Genomic DNA, 17022 nt, shown 5'->3' on the forward strand with positions numbered 1-17022 from the left:
ACCAATGGCCCCTTAGGCCGTTCTTTTCTGGTATTCAGAAAGGGTTGTAAAACCATGTTGTATTTTATCCCAATTACCATTCACCTCTACGTCCTTAACTAGTGCCTCTTCCAAAACTTGTCCCAAGACCTGGCATATATTTGGGGTCAAACGGGCGAGCTTGTGGTTTCCTGGATCACTTCCCCCCCCCCTTCTTAAAAACCAGTGGGCTGGGTCAGTCAGCGCGTGGGAAGGGCTGGCGAGTCCCCTCCCCCCGGTCCGTGGTGGGGTGGACGTGGGCAGCAGGACAGGTGAGCGCGGCCCCGTCCATGACAAACAGCCGCAGTCGGTGGCTCCAGCAGGAAGGTGAATGGAGGGCAGTGGGGAGGAGGAGGAGGAGGCTGCTGTGGGGAGGGAGGACGCTCAACACCCCCCCCCCCCCCCCACACACACACATGCTGTAGGGGCCTTCCTCTGCCCCTTCCCCTTCCCCTGCTCCTCCCTCTCCCCATCCCTCCATTTGGGCACCGTGTGAGCCATACACCGCTCCCCCAGCTGCCCTCCCCCGCACCGTAGCCCCAGCCCTGCCAGGTGTTGGCCAGTCCCAGCCCCTGCCCCTCCATGGACAGACTCCGGCCCTGGCCTGCTGGGGAACAGCATCTCGATGCCGGAGACCTGACCGGAGATGGAGACCAGTGAGGGGCTGGGGCCACCGAGGGGGCCCAATACGAGCTCCCCCCTTGCCCCCACTGTCTGAGATGGCTCCCGGGGGGCTGGCGGTCCCTAGGCGGGGGAGGAACCAGAAGGGCTATTAGGTCCCTGGCAGCTGGAAAGGCTCTGGGGTAGAAGATGCCCTGCAGTGAGCCAGGCCTCCCTAGTGCCCGGGTACCTGGAGGATCCCTCGGTGGCCTGGTACTGTAGGCGGTGTAACCTCCCCAGCTATCACCTTTGATGGGAAGGCGAGTGGCCTGACATGGGTCACATCAGTCGAATGTCCCTGTCCCTTCGCGTGCAGGACCTGAAACTCCGGCAGATCCTGCATGTATCCTGTCCATGAGTCTCCCCCAGGCCGTTCAGACACCTAGTACGGGGATCATTCCCGGGCCTGGGGTCTGCCCCAGCCCGGGAACAAGGTCCCTTTTTAGGGACTAACTCCTGACAACTATCAACTCTTCCCAACAGTCCAGCAATGACCACTGGCAGGAAGCTGCTGAAGTGGGAGAGACGGTTCCAGCAACCATGGTGGGGGATAGGAAGGCGCTGGAGGGGGCAGGGCGGGTGGGGCCCCTTATACCGGTGCAGGAGGCCCTAGAGCCAGCCCTATGGATATCGCTGGGGGGAAATCCCCAGCTCCGGGGCACGCAGCGCAAACACCTGGCCAGGACTGGACAGGAGCAAGCACTTGAAGAATCAACCTGTCCCGATCCTCAACCCCTAGGGCCAGCCAGTCCCAGAGCTGGGGCCCTCTAGAGGGGAAAGGCCCCATGTCCCAGTCGTCCCCCCGCCCGAGGCAGCCAGTCCCCCTGCCCAGGGGCTGTACAGACCCCGGCTGAGAGCAGGGCTGTGTTGTGCCGGGCGCTGCCCAGACCCACGGGCTCTGCACGAAGGACAAAGGTGGGATCGGCCCCCCACGGTACAGCTGGGAACGGAGACCTGGGCAGAGCGAGGGATTGGCCCAACATGACACATCAAATCCGTGGCAAAGGTGGGAGCTGAACCCAGGCGTCCTGGCTCCCAGCCACCCCCAGCCCCGGCTCTAGCCCAGGCTGCCCCCTAGTGGGTGTCTCCCTCCTTACACACGTCCCTGCTGGCCGGCTGGCAGTCAGCACCATGGGAAGGGCTGTAAGAAACTCCTGGGCCGCAGTTTTGTTGCGATCACCACAACTCTTCGCAGACACCCCACAGCCGTTCTTAGCCGCCGGAACGTTCCTCCCCTCGGGTGCTGCTGCCAGCGGCAGGGCCCAGCCTGTGCCCGGCGGCTCCTTGTGCCCCGACTCCCTGCCACGGAGAGCAGCGCTGGCAGGGGGCAGGGGGGTCTGGGCCGTGCACGTCCGCTCGCTGAGGCTGTGATGGCAGCTCGCTCCTGGGGAGCAGGGGCAGCAAGGCCGGATGCGGGGCAGCGAGGGGGGAGCAGGGCAGGATGCAGGTCAAGTGGGGGGAGCAGGGGCAGCAGTCAGGTCTGGATGGGGGCCAATGAGCGGGAGCACAGCCAGAGGGGGGGCAGGGCCGGAGCAGGGACAGGGCTGGATTCGGGGCAGAGGAGCTGGTTTTGTGAGTGTCCCAAATAGCAACTGTACCAAACTGTTGCCCCAAGTGCTGAACAGAACCAGTCCCAACTTTCTCCCCGCCTGAGCCACGGGAGACCCAGAGACCCCTGGACAAGAGCCACCAGCCCCACACGTGTCTGTCCCCACAGCGGCCAGCTGGGGACCCCCCAGCCCAGAGCCAGCCCAGCCCCAGCCCCATGGGAAAGGAGAGGGCGCCCTCTGCAGGGCAAGGCGGGAACAGCAGCTGCAGGGGACGCGCCGGGGGCAGGCTGGGGAGAAGGGGGGGGGGGCGGTCGGGCCCCCCTGCAGGGCCAGTTACAGACGTCGGAGGGCAAAGGGCCCCGTGACCAGCCAGGCCGGGTCTGCACCGAACACTTGGGTTGAGGTATCTGCAGCGCTCCGGGGTGTGACAAACTCACTCTGAGCCACCAGCTTTGCCAGCCTGAGCCCCTGGGGGGCAGCGCCAGGATTTCAAGGGCAAAATCCCTGTGACCAGCTAGGCTGAATCTGCACCCTACCCCCTCCCCCCCCCCAAAACCCGGTTACCAACCAACGTTCTTTAAGACGTGCTGCTGACGTCCCGTCCATTCTAGGTGCGCCCCCACTTGTGCTATGGGCAGAGATTTCTGCCTTAGCAGTATCCCCAGGGCCGGCTGTGGTGCCCTCCGGAGCCCCGTGCTCATGCGCTGGTATATCAGGCTCTGCTGGCCCTGCGCCCGCTCGGTTCCTTCTCTCCGGCCGCTCCGACAGAGGGGCAGGTGAGCAGGTAAAGGAAGGGACGTGGGCGACACCCCTCAAAGAACAACACTTACGAGAGGTAGGGAACCAGTTTTTCTTCGAGCGATTGTTCATATCAATTCCATTCTAGGGGACTCACAACCAGACTCCACGGAGGTGGGCTCGGAGTTCACGGTGTTACCGATTGGCGCATTGCTCTGCCGAAACCAGCGTCATCTCGAGCTCGCTGGGTCAGCACGTAGTGAAAAGCGATCGTGAGGACAGATGACCGGGTAGCGGCCCGACACAGTTCTTGGATAGGCCCCTGCGCCCGAGTTGAGTGAGCCGTCACGATCGCCGGCGGGGGATCTTTGCCAGCTCATAACCGTAGGGGATGGAGGCCGTGATCCAGGACGAGACTCTCTGGGTAGACGCTGGGAAACCCTTCATCCTGTCCGCAACAGCGACAAACAACTGTGTTGACTCACTGAGCAGCTTCGTTCTATCCATGTCCAAGACCAGCCCCCGTCTGACGTCCAGGGATGCTGCCTGCGTTCCTCCTCCATCGCACGAGGCTTTGGACAGAGGACCGCTAAGTACATGTCTTGACCAGTATGGAACAGGGAGACGACCTTGGGCAGAAAGGCCGGGTGCAGACACAGCTGGACCATGTCAATATAGAAGCCCGGAGAAGGTGGCTTTGACGTGAGCGCCCGGCTGTCGGACACCCTGCGGGCCGAGGTTATAGCAACCGAGAAAGAGACTTTCCAGGAGAGAAGCAGGAGGGAGCAGGAAGCCAAAGGTTCCACAGGGGGACCCATGAGCCTCGACAGCACCAGATTCAGGTCCCACGGTGGGGACCGGCTCTCGGACGTGCGGTAAAGGTGCTCCAGACCTTTCAGGAACCGCGCCGTCATGGGATGGGTGAAGACCGACCTCCCGTGAAACGGAGGGTGGAACGCCGAAATGGCCGCCAGGTGGACCTTGACCAAAGAGAGCGACCGGCCCTGGAGTTTAAGGTCAGCAAATAGCCCAGGACGTACTGCAGTGGGGCCTCTTCAGCCGGAATGTGTTGGTCCGAGGCCCAGCACGTGAACCGCTTCCCCTTCCCCGCGTAGGCAGCGCTGGTGGAGGGTTTCCTGCTGCCCGGCAGGACCTGTTGGACACCAGCGGAGAGACGCCCGTTCGTCCTGTTCATCCACGCAGCCGCCAGGCTGTCAGGCAGCACCTCCAGGTTTGGGTGCAGCCGGTTCCCGGGGCTCTGGGACAGCCGGTCCGGCCGAAGAGGCAGCTGCGGGGGGCTGGCCGCTGACAGACCAGTGCTGGCGACACTATGCCGGGGCTATGGGGTGACAGTCGCTTTGTCTTGCTTCACCTGTAGCAGGACCCCGTGGAGCAGCGGCACCGGCGGGAAGGCGAACGTCAGCGTCCCTGAGCACGGGATCAGGAAGGCGTCCGACAGGGAGTCCTTGTCCCTGCCCTGCAGAGACCAGAACGTGGGGCACTTTCTGTGCTGCCGGGACGCAGACGGGTCCAGCCGGGGAGCCCCCACCTGCGGGAGACGAGGCCGACACCTCCGGGTGGAGTGGCCACTTGTGGTGAGACGAGAAGGCCCTGCTGAGGGGATCCGCCAGGACGTTCCTGCGCCCGGCAGGTGGGCGGGTACCAGGTGAATGGCTGAGTGCCTCCCGACACCGGGCCGAACCCTGGCCCCGCCCTGCCTGTTGATGTAACACATCGCGGCTGTTCTGTCTGTCGGGACCGGCACCCCCCGGCCCTTCAGCTGGGGCGAGAACACCGGGCAGGCCAGGGGAACCGCTCTGAGCTCCCGGACGTTGATATGAAGGGCCAGGTCGTGTTACAACCACCGGCCCTGGGTGTTGAGCTCGCCCAGCTGGGTTCCCCAGCCCAGCTCCGACGCGTCTGCGACCAGGGGGAGTGACGGGGTCGCGAAGGGATTTGCAGCGCCGACTTGGGATCCAGCCACCAGTCCAGGGCCGAAAGGACGTGGCTCGGCCCCGTGACCACTCGGTCCAGGCCCTGCCTGCTGGGGATACAGCCCTGGCTCCCAGCCACCCCCACCCCGTGCTCTAGCCCATGCTGCCCCCTAGTGGATGTCTCCCTCCTTACACACATCCCTGCTGGCCGGGTGACAAATCTCGGACTCAAGGCCCAGCACACTGACTATTCCCTCAGGACAACAATTGCAAATATCAGCAAACTGCCCCAACGCACCTTGGCAGGTGGATATCCAGGACCTAGGGGAAATGGAACCCACAGAACGGATTTAAGAAATTCAGGGCAGCGAATGTACTAAAAACAACCTAAAGTTTAATTACAATATCAGTGTCTGACTAATTTCTACAATATCCCTGCCCAACTCGGTGAATGTGTATTGCAAAACATCTCGGTAAAAGTACATTTTAAAATAATTGCCACAGATCCTGATATGCAAAAATCAAGAAAACACCCATTAAATGGACCACATGTGGTAAACTTGGATCATAGGGAACAAGTTATTATATCCCCAATAGCATCTCGAAAGCAAATGGAGCTGGACGTTACGGGGTTAAATGTGTCCAAGATCATACCTCAATGCGCCCCGTATGTACAAACTCCCCATCAGGGGTGGGCAGCATGGTTAAACTGATGGTCTATTGAAAAGTCCATAAGGAAGGGAACCCCAAGGGGTGTATTGGAGACTGTTTTGGGTGGAACTGGATTAGGAGTTCGAGCATTGGATGCTACTAACATGGAGGGAATGGCAAACACACAAAATTATCTTACAGCTGAAACACAAGAATCGGGAAAGCCCATCAGTGCATCCTTGTCAAAGTTAGGATTGGGGCAACAATTGTTTTCTAACATACTGCCAGTCTGGCAACAGCGAGGCGAAAAGGATTTGTTACTGTTAGCAGGGACTATGGAATCAATACAAGAAAATGTGTCCCTAGCGTTAGCCTGTACACAGACCCAGGAACTGAGTCAGCAATTGGTCGTTCGAATACTCCGGGAAGGCATGCCAGGAAATCTGCCTTTGGAAATAAAGAAGTTGTGAGAACATGTTGCAGAAGGGGAGAGACAATTAATGGTGTGGTGGAAATCAGTCAATTTTACCCTAAATAAAGATCAAATGGTTCTACAAGCATATGTAGTAACCGAACACCCCAACCTAGCTACTGATATAGATCCAGTGGTACCTGTGGGAATCCAGCTAACGAAAAAATCTGGTTCTGTGTTCCACTGAATCTGATCATCATTCCTGGGCATATAAAGAAAACCAACAATGGAAAAAGATTGACATGTTTCAGTGGGGAGCCCATGAAAATTTGGGATGCGTGTGTTAGGATCAAAGTGTACAAGAAAGAGATGAATGTTTCTCTGTTAAAGACAAAGGAACCCAAAGATGTATGTTTGATATATTCACCAAACAAACGTCGGCTGTTGTGTATGCAGGAAGGGGATGTGTTTGTGTTAGGAGTCATTGTCCAATGGCAGCAGTAGAGGATGAGGAATTGTATTTTATGACTTAATCAATAGATGTTTTTGTAACATTACAAAGATTAAAAGTTGTGAGTTTGAATACTATGTACCTGTATGGACTGTAAAGTACTTGAAGTTTAAACCACAATTGTATCGCAATGTAACGCCTGTAACCTTAGGCATGAATATGACCATGATAAGCAAATTGTTAATCCATCTGTAACCAGGGGGGCCTTGGTGAGACACTACTGAGAGCACCAATGCAGGGCAAATTGCTGAAAAACCGGCAGTCACAGCCCACAAGGATGGGGATCCTTTGCTTACAAGGTGTCCCAAACCAGCCCAAAAGAGAACTTCGGTCTCACCCCACTGGCTAGTCACACAAGCAATTCCCTCAGACACTCCTGTTTCCCTGTATCACCACCAGTAGCACTCCTTATGGGGATGAGTGGTTATGAAAACCAGTGTCCCCAGTAAAAGGTTCTTCTGATCCCAAAGGACCAGCCACACCCCAGGTCAATATAAAACTTAGATCTTACCCAAAAACCACTCTGTAGCCAATCCTTTAGAATCTAAAATATAAAGGTTTATCAAGAAAGAAAGAAAGAAAGAAAGAAAGAAAGAAAGAAAGAAAGAAAGAAAGGAAAGGCGAGAGTAAAATTGGTTGAAGGAATCAAATACATACAACAATTGCAAAGTCCTTGGTTCAGGTTTGTTTCAGGCTTGATGGAATAAACTGCTGGCTCAAGTCAAGTCTCTGGAACTTCCCCAGCTGGGATGGGTCCTCAGTCCTTTGTTTAAAGCTTCAGTTTGTAGCAAAGTCCCTCCAGAGGTCGGAAGCAGGACTGAAGCCAAAATGGAGACATTCTTAAGGCCTTAAATAGTTTCTGCCCAGGGCAGAGAAATCCTTTGTTCTCCCTGTGGAAAATCACAGTAACAAGATGGTGTCCGGTCACATGAGCCATCACATGGGCACATCACCTGTCCATGCATGACTCAGTTCTTTACAGGTAGACGCCACTGCCCACGTGCTAGTTTGAACGTTCACAGGAAGGATCATCAGATGTGGTTTGGCATCTTCCAAGGCCCATTGTCAGTCAAGTTCTTCTAATCAACTTGAATCGTCCCTCCAAGACTTGCTGGCTAAATACTTTGTGGGCGTTGCCCCAGGATTCAAACAATTGAAATCAGGTATAGAGCCAATACTCATAACTTCAAATACAAAAACGATACATGCACCCAGAGAGCATCATCACAACCAGCCAATCACAACCTTTTAATAGACGTCTTACTTTGCCCATATTGTACAAGATTTGTTGCAAATATAGAACAGTGGTTGCAACAATGATCTATACGTTCACATTACAATCAGATAATGTCACACCATCCTATGTTACATTCACATTTACAGTGTATTGCACAGACAGGAGAACAAATACGTATTGAAGTACAACACGATCATGCAGAAATCACTCATGCTAAAAATTGTTGCAGATGCAGGTCATCACTCCTGGTGTGAGACACTATTAGGGTTGTCACCTTCTGCAACGGGTGTGCTAAATATCATGGTTCACCCCACTGTGGTGATCATTGGAATCCAACTGGCTTTATTAGTCAGCATAATAGCTTTGGCTTGCTGGGTGAAGAGAACGGTCCGAAGCCTACAGGAAGCCGGCCTGCAAAGTCAAGTAAGGCTCTTGTTAATTATACCCAGGAGGCAAACCCAAGCTCAGCAGGTCTGAGTATTGGACTCCTGCAGTAGTAAGGACGGCTTTAGTAAAAGCGTCGTTAAGGAGGGGACTGTATGGATCAGGCCTTCGTCTGTAGCCAGATTGAAAGAGCAGCAGCCATGAGCGGAGAAGCAGGAAGTCACATCCTCACATCCCATCTACATGACATTAACACGATGTCAGATCTGGCTGGTAAGGAGGAGACCCCGTCCTAACGGCCCCACCATCACCAGATACAGAAACAGAGCTTAAGATGGTTAAAGAAAACATAGTTCGATGGCATCTTGTCGGGCACGAAATCACTTCTCAATAGTTGGGGTTATGAAATCCTCATTTCTTTATTGTTCTATCATTATTGTCCCCACTTCCCTACTGTTTGTCTGTATGATTTGTCTGGTTCTTTGATTGTTTCTGTCTGCTGTATAATTAATTTTTCTAGCTGTAAATCAATTAAGGTGGTGAGATATAATTGCTTAGAGAATTACATTACACTATGTTAGGATTGGTTAGTAAAATTTTAGTACAATGATTGGTGAAGGTGCAGCTAAGCAGAACTCAAGTTTCACTCTATAAATTGGGTCCAAAAGGAAGTTCTTTGGGAACCAACTCCAGGACACAGCCCCCAAGATCAGAGCTGCCAGACCTCAACACCCCACCAATGACACCGGGTATAAAGTGGAGTCCCCCACGTGGACCTGCTCCTGACTGGCCAGCAGGGAAAGTTCATGTGTCTCATTGGGAGTGGTGAGCTGTGTGTGTAGCGTGTGCGTCTGTTTGTGGGGATTGATAACAAATAGAGGATCAGGATATTACTGTGTGAGGCTCTTTCACCGGTAAAAGCCCCCACAAACTCGCAGAGTGCAGGGTTACGCCTGAGCCCACAGAAGAGCAGGGGTGGGTGGCTGCCTAAATTAAGAGGGTTACGTGTGCCTGGGCCCTAGGAACGGCTGAGGGTGGGTGCCCCAGCGTGTGTGAGTGAGAGAGAATTTGGGGCAGGTAACATCCTGACTCCCAGGCCTCGTGCTCATAGACTCATAGACTTTAAAGCCACAAGAGACCATCCAGATAATCTAGTCTGACCCCTGCACATCGCAGGCCACAGCCCCTCCCCCACCTGCTCCTGTAACAGACCCCGAGCTCTGGCTGGGTCACTGACGCCCTCAAACCGTGGGTTAAAGACTTAAAGTTACAGAGATGCCACCATTGACCCTAGTTTAAACCTGCCCGTGACCCATGTCCCAGGCTGCAGGGGAAGGCGAAACCCCCGCAGGGTCTCTGCCAATCTGAGCTGGGGGGAAATTCCTTCCTGACCCCAAATCTATCAGTTAGACCCGGGGTCTCAAACTCAAAATACCACGAGGGCCACATGAGGGCTAGTTCATTGGCCTGACACACACCCCCTTGCTGCCCCCGGCCCTGCCCCCACTCCACCCCTTCCATGAGACCCCGCCTCTTCCCCCCCTTCCCTGCCCCCATTCCAACCCCTTCCCTGAAGTCCCCACCCCAACTCCGCCCCCTCCCTGCCCCCACAGGGTGCATGAGGGGTGTGGCGGGGGCTCAGGGCAGGGAGTTGGGGTGCAGAAAGGGTGTGGGATGCAGCAGGGGGCTCAGGACAGGGGGTTGGGGTGTGGGGTGCAGGAGGGCTTCGGGCTTCGGGGTGGGAGTGGCGCACACCGGAGCGGGGCCAGGGCAGGCTGCCGGCCCCAGCCCCGCTCCAGGAAGATGGAACCATGCCAGTGTGGCCCCTGGGGGAGGGGGATTCAGGGCTCCACACACTTCTTGCCGCTCCTCCAGGTACCTCCCACGAAACTCCCGTTGGCCGCGGTTCCCCGTTCCCGGCCAATGGGAGCTGCGGGGGGGGGGGAGCGGGGGGGGGCATACCTGGAAGCCAGGGCAACACACGGACAGAGCCCTCTGCTTCTCTTCCCCCCCCACCCCGCCACAGGGACATGATGCCAGCTGGCATGGGGCTCGAGGGGGGCAATCCCGTGGGTGTAGTTTGCCCACCCCTGACCTGGAGGTAGGCCGGGGGTTGGGCACGGGCCGGTCGGCGGGCCACAGGAAATAGCCCCGCGGGCCACATGCAGCCCACGTGTTTCAGACCCCTGAGTTAGACCCTGAGCATGTGGGCGAGACCCACCAGCCAGCCCCTCCCCGGACTCCCCAGCCCGCCCTGGTCACTGACCCCGCCCAGCGAGCAGGGATCAGCGCGGGCGGCCGGCTTACCAGCAGGTGTTTTCCCGGGGTGGGGGTGGGGGAGATGCCCCTCGCTGGCTGCCACCAGGCCCCAGTACCGAGCCCACCCCCCAGGGTCACCGGGAGGGAGCCCGGAGCCCTGCGGAGGAAATCGCTGCTGGGCCGGCGTGAGGGGGGGATCCGACCGTCCATGGGCAGCCCCCGCTGTGCGGGTCCCGGAGGAGGACGGGGCGATCAGACCCTGGGTGGGTTGCAGAGAGCTCTGTGCTATCCCCGTGTCTGACACCTGCCCCAGGACAGGTGAGATCCTGGCCAGGCTGGGAGGGGCCCAGTTCCTGATCATGGCTGACCTCACTAACGGGCATTGTCAGGGGCCTTGGCCTCAGATACCCGGCTCCAGTCGGCATTTACCCCCCCCCCTCACTGGGGCTATGGCAGTTCCTGGTCCTGCCGTTTGGGCTGGGGGGGCCCGGCTCCCTTCCAGCGGCCGGTAGCTCCGGTGTGGGGTGGGCTGGGGAGTGTCCCCTGGCGTGGCTAGAGGGTGTTTGTATGTTAGTCAGACCTGGGCAGAGCCTGTGACCCGTGTCAGGCGGGGGTTGGTGGCATCCAGACCCCAGCCCTGCCTGGGAAGGGGGAGCAGGGCAGGGTGGGGCTGGCAGAAGGGGGGGATCTCGGCCATGGATGGGGGAGGGGCTGCATGAAACCAGAGCCTGAAATAGTGGAGGGACTGAGACCTGGGCCGTCCCCAGCCAAGGGAGCAGGTACCGGCCGTCAGTTGCTGGCAGGGGCGGCTCTACGTTTTTTGTCGCCCCAAGCACGGGAGGGCCGCCGGTCCCGTGGCTTCGGTGTACCCGCCACTGAATTGCCACCAAAGCCGTGGGACTGGCGGACCTCCCGCAGGCAAGCCCCCGAAGACAGCCTCCTGCCGCCCTCGCAGCGACCAGCGGGGCGCCCCCCATGGCTTGACGCCCTAGGCACGCGCTTGGCATGCTGGTGCCTGGAGCCGCCCCTGGCTGCTGGCAGGGGATTGCCGGAGATTGTCCCTCGCTGTGGTACCCGCCCGCCCCGTCACGGGCCTGTGTGAGCCGGGGCAGCCAGACAAGGGCGTCTGGTCTAACGGGGCCAGGGGCCGGCTGGGAACAGGGGGGCAGCCCTGAGCACAGACCCCGCTCTGGGGAGCCGCGACTGCGACAAACCAGTTGTGGGTTTCACAGCCGCCTCTGACAGGCTGCGCTGTTGCGACACCATGAACGGGGCAGAGACACCCCCACCCCCGGGGGCAGATCTGAACAAGACACTGCTTCCCGGAGCGAACTAGGGGACAATGGACAATGAACGTCTGGCCTGGGGATGGACCCTCCGCAAACCACAGTCCTGTCTGTCCTGGAGCCATCGCCCTGTCTGTACTGACCCCTCGCCGGCCCCCAGCCAGTGACAGGGGACTAATGGAGCCTGGTGCCCCAGCGAATGGTGGGGGATAACGCAGCTCTCCCAGCGGGCGCCGGGCCAGGCCGTGAGCCAGGATTCCCCCAGGATGCCAGTTGGCTGCCCTGGGTCCATGACGCCTCCATGCTCCCCTGCCCCCTGTGCCCCATTAGCCATCAGGGCAGGGAGCTGGGACGGCCCCGGTGATGCCCCCCACACTCCTGGGGAGAGACCCCTGAGCTGGAGCGTGAGCACCAGGGACTGGCTGGCTCGGGGGTCAGGCAATGGGACCCACTAACCCCTGTCTCCCCAGAGCCCTCTGAGGTGACCGTGTTCCCCGAAGACCCCGTGGAGCTGGGCGAGCCCAACGTCCTGATCTGCATCTCGGACAAGTTCTTCCCGCCTGCACTCAGCGTGACGTGGCTGAAGAACGGGCAGGAGGTGACCGAGGGCGTCTCTGAGACCGACTTCTACCCCCGCCAGGACAACTCCTTCCGCAAGTTCTCCTACCTGCCCTTCCTCCCCAGCCAGGGCGACTTCTACGACTGCCGGGTGGAGCACGGGGGGCTGCCCGAGCCCTTCACGAAGCACTGGGGTAAGGCCGGGGCGCCCGGGGACCCCGCTGGGCACAGGGCTGGGAGCCAGGACGCCTGGGTTCTTTCCCGGCTCTGGGAGGGAGGGGTGGGAACAGCCCCCCTCACTCCATGGCCTGTCCCTCTCCCCCTCTCTCCAGAAGTCCAGGGGCCCACCCCCATCCCCGAGACCACAGAGACCCTGGTGTGCGCCCTGGGCCTGGCCGTGGGCATCATTGGCATCATCGCAGGCACCATCCTCATCATCAAGGGCATGAAGATGAACGCCGCCCGCAACCCGCGGGGCCCCTTGTGAGTAGCCGCTGCCCGGGGAGGGCACCAGCCGCACCTGCAGCCCCTGGGCCCACCCAGCACCCCCTGGGGAGACCCCCCCACTGTGCTCCCCCCGCAGCCAGCTACAGCCCGTCCCCCACCCAGCACCCCCTGGAGAGACCCCCCACTGTGCCCCCACAGCCAGCCACAGCCCCACAGCCCACCCAGCACCTACTGGGGAGACCCCACCCACCCACTGTGCCCCGCAGCCAGCCACAGCCCTGGACCCACCCAGCACCCCCTGGGGATACCCCCCCCCCCACACCTGCTAAAACAACAAGGAGTCTGGTGGCACCTTAAAGACTAACAGATTTATTTGGGCATAAGCTTTCGTGAGTAAAAACCTCACTTCTTCGGATGCATAGAGAGTCTCTATGCATCCGAAGAAGTGAGGTTTTTACTCACGAAAGCTTATGCCCAAATAAATCTGTTAGTCTTTAAGGTGCCACCAGACTCCTTGTTGTTTTTGTAGATACAGACTAACACGGCTACCCCCTGATACTTCCCCCCCACCTGCTGTGGCACCCCCAGGCAGCTACAGCCCCTCCCCCACCCAGCACCCCCTGCATCAATGGGAGACTCCCTGGGGGTGCTGGGGAGTGGCCCTGATTCCTGCCAGCCTCGCGTCGGGCCCTGGGCTCCTGGTAACTGACGCTCTTTGCCTTTCAGATAAACGCGGGGAGGAGCCGGGGCCCCTGAATCCCCGATGCCTTCGTGGGACCCACTCGCACCCCCCCAGCTCTGCCCCCTGCATCCTGGGTCTGCTCCCATCAGTGCCAGCTGCTGTACCCGGGTGGGATCCCCCTGGCCCTGTAACCGCACCGAGCCAACCCGCTAGAGACTCACCGGGGAGCTGGACCCTCCGGCTGCCACCGCCTCCACTCTGGGCAGCCCCAGCGCCCGGCTAAAGGCCCCATCGTGCCTGTGTGCGGCTCCCCCGGGGTCCAGCCCTGCTGAGCCCAGTGCCTAGCGCGGGGTCTGTGTGGGACGGGCCCAGTCCCTGTATAGTCCCTGCACTGGTGCCCCGTGTGTGTCACAGCCCTGCCCCCCTCCCGCCCCCGCCCCGGGCCCCGTGTGTGTCACAGCCCTGCCCCCTCCGCCCTGCGCCCCGTGTGTGTCACAGCCCTGCCCCCCCCCGCCCCCGCCCTGCGCCCCGTGTGTGTCACAGCCCCGCCCCCTCCGCCCTGCGCCCCGTGTGTGTCACAGCCTTGCCCCCCTCCCGCCCCGGGCCCCGTGTGTGTCACAGCCCTGGCCCCCCCCACCCCCGCCCTGCGCCCCGTGTGTGTCACAGCTGGCAATGCTCCTACTAATGCAGCCCAAAATGCCGTTAGCCTTCTTGGCAACAAGAGCACACTGTTGACTCATATCCAGCTTCTCATCCACTGTAACCCCTAGGTCCTTTTCTGCAGAACTGCTACCTAGCCATTCGGTCCCTAGTCTGTAGCAGTGCATGGGATTCTTCCGTCCTAAGGGCAGGACTCTGCACTTGTCCTTGTTGAACCTCATCAGGTTTCTTTTGGCCCAATCCTCTAATTTGTCTCCGTCCCTCTGTATCCGATCCCTACCCTCTAGTGTATCTACCACGCCTCCCAGTTTAGTGTCATCTGCAAACTTGCTGAGAGTGCAGTCCACGCCATCCTCCAGATCATTAATGAAGATATTGAACAAAACCGGCCCCAGGACCGACCCTTGGGGCACTCCGCTTGAAACTGGCTGCCAACTAGACATGGAGTCATTGATCACTACCCGCTGAGCCCGATGATCTAGCCAGCTTTCTATCCACCTTACAGTCCATTCATCCAGCCCATACTTCTAAGAACCTGATTGATTTTCAGTGTCCTAAAAACCAAGGGGTTTGGTCTGTGCTCACATTGTATATTAGTCTCAAGCCTCCCCAGGAAAGGAGGTGAAGGGGTTTGGGGGGATATTTTGGGGAAACAGGAACTCCAAGTGGTCCTTTTCCTGAATCTCTGTCTAATTCACTTGGGTAGTTGCGTCTGACGAAGTGGGCATTCACCCCCGAAAGCTTATGCTCCAATACATCTGTTAGTCCTAAAGGTGCCACAGGACCCTCTGTTGCTTTTTACAGACTCAGACTAACACGGCTACCCCTCTGTCACTTGGTAGTGGCAGCGATACCGTCCAAGAACAAGGAAGGATTTGTGCCTTTGGGAAGTTTTAGCCTAAGCTCTTAGAATTAAGCTTAGGAGATTTTTCATGGTGGTCCCCACATCTGTATCCCAGAGATCAGAGTGGGGAGGGAACCCCAACAGAGAGAGACACTGGCCTGTCTGGGGGCTGCGGTGACATCCCCCAGGCTGGGGTCACTGTGACGCGAAGGGCAGATCCCTCCCCCCCCCCCCCCAAACATGGCACCGAGACCCAGCCCAGCTTCGAGCATGTGCCGGGGAGGGGTGCAAGGGAGACCCCCCCACACCCCCGGCTCCCTCCCACCGGCAGCAATTGGATGCTCCAACCAGCCAATAACGCCACCAACTGACCAAGCTCTCCCATTGGCCGCTGAGCCTTGGACCCAGCCTCCTGTGCGTTCCCATTGGCTGCTCCCAGCTGGGCATCTGAGATCCCCGGCCCCAGGCCCTGCCTCTGTCCATTGTCTTCTCTCCAGGGAAACAGGGTCGTAAACCGGGGCCTCCTCTCCTCGCTTCTGTCCTCTGGCTGGAACCGGCTGCGACTCCTGAGCTGGGTCCTCAGGTCATCAGTCGCTGGGGTAATCATCCTCCAGGCCATCGGCTGGGTCCCCACGTCCTCTCTGGTCCTCTGCAAAACACACTCCCTCTCTCCTCACCTCGTTAAACCAGTAACACCCAGGGAAACTGAGTCCCACCCCCTCTGCATGCAACCCATTGGAAAAACCAAGAAAATCCCTCACTTCGTCACAGGGTGACACCTGCAGACGCACAGCAGCCCCAGGGGCCTCATGCTGTCAACCGGAGAGAGATGCTTGGGAGACTCCTAGCAAAATCACCACGTCACCCCTCCGTAAGCAACTACTCAACTCCAGGGCAAGCGGTCTTTGCCAGGGGACTAGTTCTGACAATTCCCTGGGGGGCCAGATGCGGGGGGGGGGGGGGTGTCACCCTGTCAGAATGCCCTGAGCTGACACATCAGGGTCATGTCGCCTGACAGCGTCTCCTGTCAGCGTCATGGGCAGGAGGTCCTGTGTGGGGGATTCCCCAGGCTGTGGGGACACTCTCTGATGCCAAGGATAAAGGGTTAGGAGCGTAATTCCCAGGAGGACAGGGCGGGGGTCACTCCCCCTTTCCCACCCAGGGGACACGAGTGGCACACACAGAGGGGTCCATCTGTCACAGAGTGTGGGGGGACACAAGGCCCTGCACCCCCGGCTTCCTGCGATTCACCATGACTCTCAGCCAGCCAGTAAAGCAGAAGGTTTATTTAGACGACAGGAACACAGTCCAAGACAGGTCTTGCAGGCACAGACAACAGGACTCCCGCCCCCTCCCCGAATTAGGTGCATCTTGGGGTCCCAGGGCACCATAGCCCCCTTGTGAGATCAGAGCCCCGTCTGCTTCCCAGCCATTCCACCAGCCAGCTCTGAAACTCTCTCCCCAGACTTTGTTCAGTTTCCCGGGCCAAGGTGTCACCTGGCCTCTAACCCCTTCCTGGGTTCTCATGTTACATGCTCAGGTATTCTCCCTCGGCCAGTCTCCCATCCCCCAATGCAGACTATCCCAGCCACACTCCCCTGTCAGCATTCACACACCACAGTAAGAACAGTCCCAGTTCGTCACACCATCTGTTCCAGTGCTGCACCACCCCACAGAGCCGTGTCGCCAACTCACCACCCTGCCCCACACCCTCTGCCTGGAGAGAGCCGGGAGCCAGCTGCTCCCCCCGTTACTCAGCAATGGCCGAGGGGGGTCACGGGTTCGGTCATCGCACCAGGCGAGCGACTGCGCAGGCAGAGCAGTGGACGCTGCTGGGTAGAAACCCCCAGTCCCAGGCACATGGCACACGGGCGACCCATGGCTGGGGACCCACAGGGACAGCACGTGACTGTCCAGGTTTAGCATAAAGGCTCGAGTGAGCGACAAACCAACGTGTTCTAACAGTTAGGAATGAAATGGAATCAACGTGTCCCAATCCCCAGCCCCATGGCCAGCCAGTGCCCCGTCCCAGGGCTGGAGTGGAGTCAACGCTCACTGGGGGGAAAGGCCCCATGGGCCAGTGCCCCCCACCCTGGGCTGTACAGACCCAGCTAAGAGCAGGGCTGTGCTGTGCCGGGCGCTGCCCACACCCACAGGCTCTGCCCACAGGAGCCGGAGGACAGGAGAAAGG

General features: G+C 58.9%; 1 protein-coding gene across 1 annotated transcript; it reads left to right on the plus strand.

Annotated features, from left to right (window-relative positions):
• Positions 1-12013: 12013 nt before the first annotated feature.
• LOC101933510 (HLA class II histocompatibility antigen, DR alpha chain-like) lies at positions 12014-13457 on the plus strand (the record flags this gene model as incomplete). Its single annotated transcript, XM_065563997.1, has 3 exons — positions 12014-12392; positions 12531-12681; positions 13372-13457. Coding segments are annotated over 3 exons (534 nt in total), but the record flags the coding sequence as incomplete, so codon positions are not given.
• Positions 13458-17022: the final 3565 nt, after the last annotated feature.

Source organism: Chrysemys picta, chromosome 12 (assembly GCF_011386835.1).
Source record: "Chrysemys picta bellii isolate R12L10 chromosome 12, ASM1138683v2, whole genome shotgun sequence".
NCBI classification, from domain to species: Eukaryota; Metazoa; Chordata; order Testudines; family Emydidae; genus Chrysemys; species Chrysemys picta.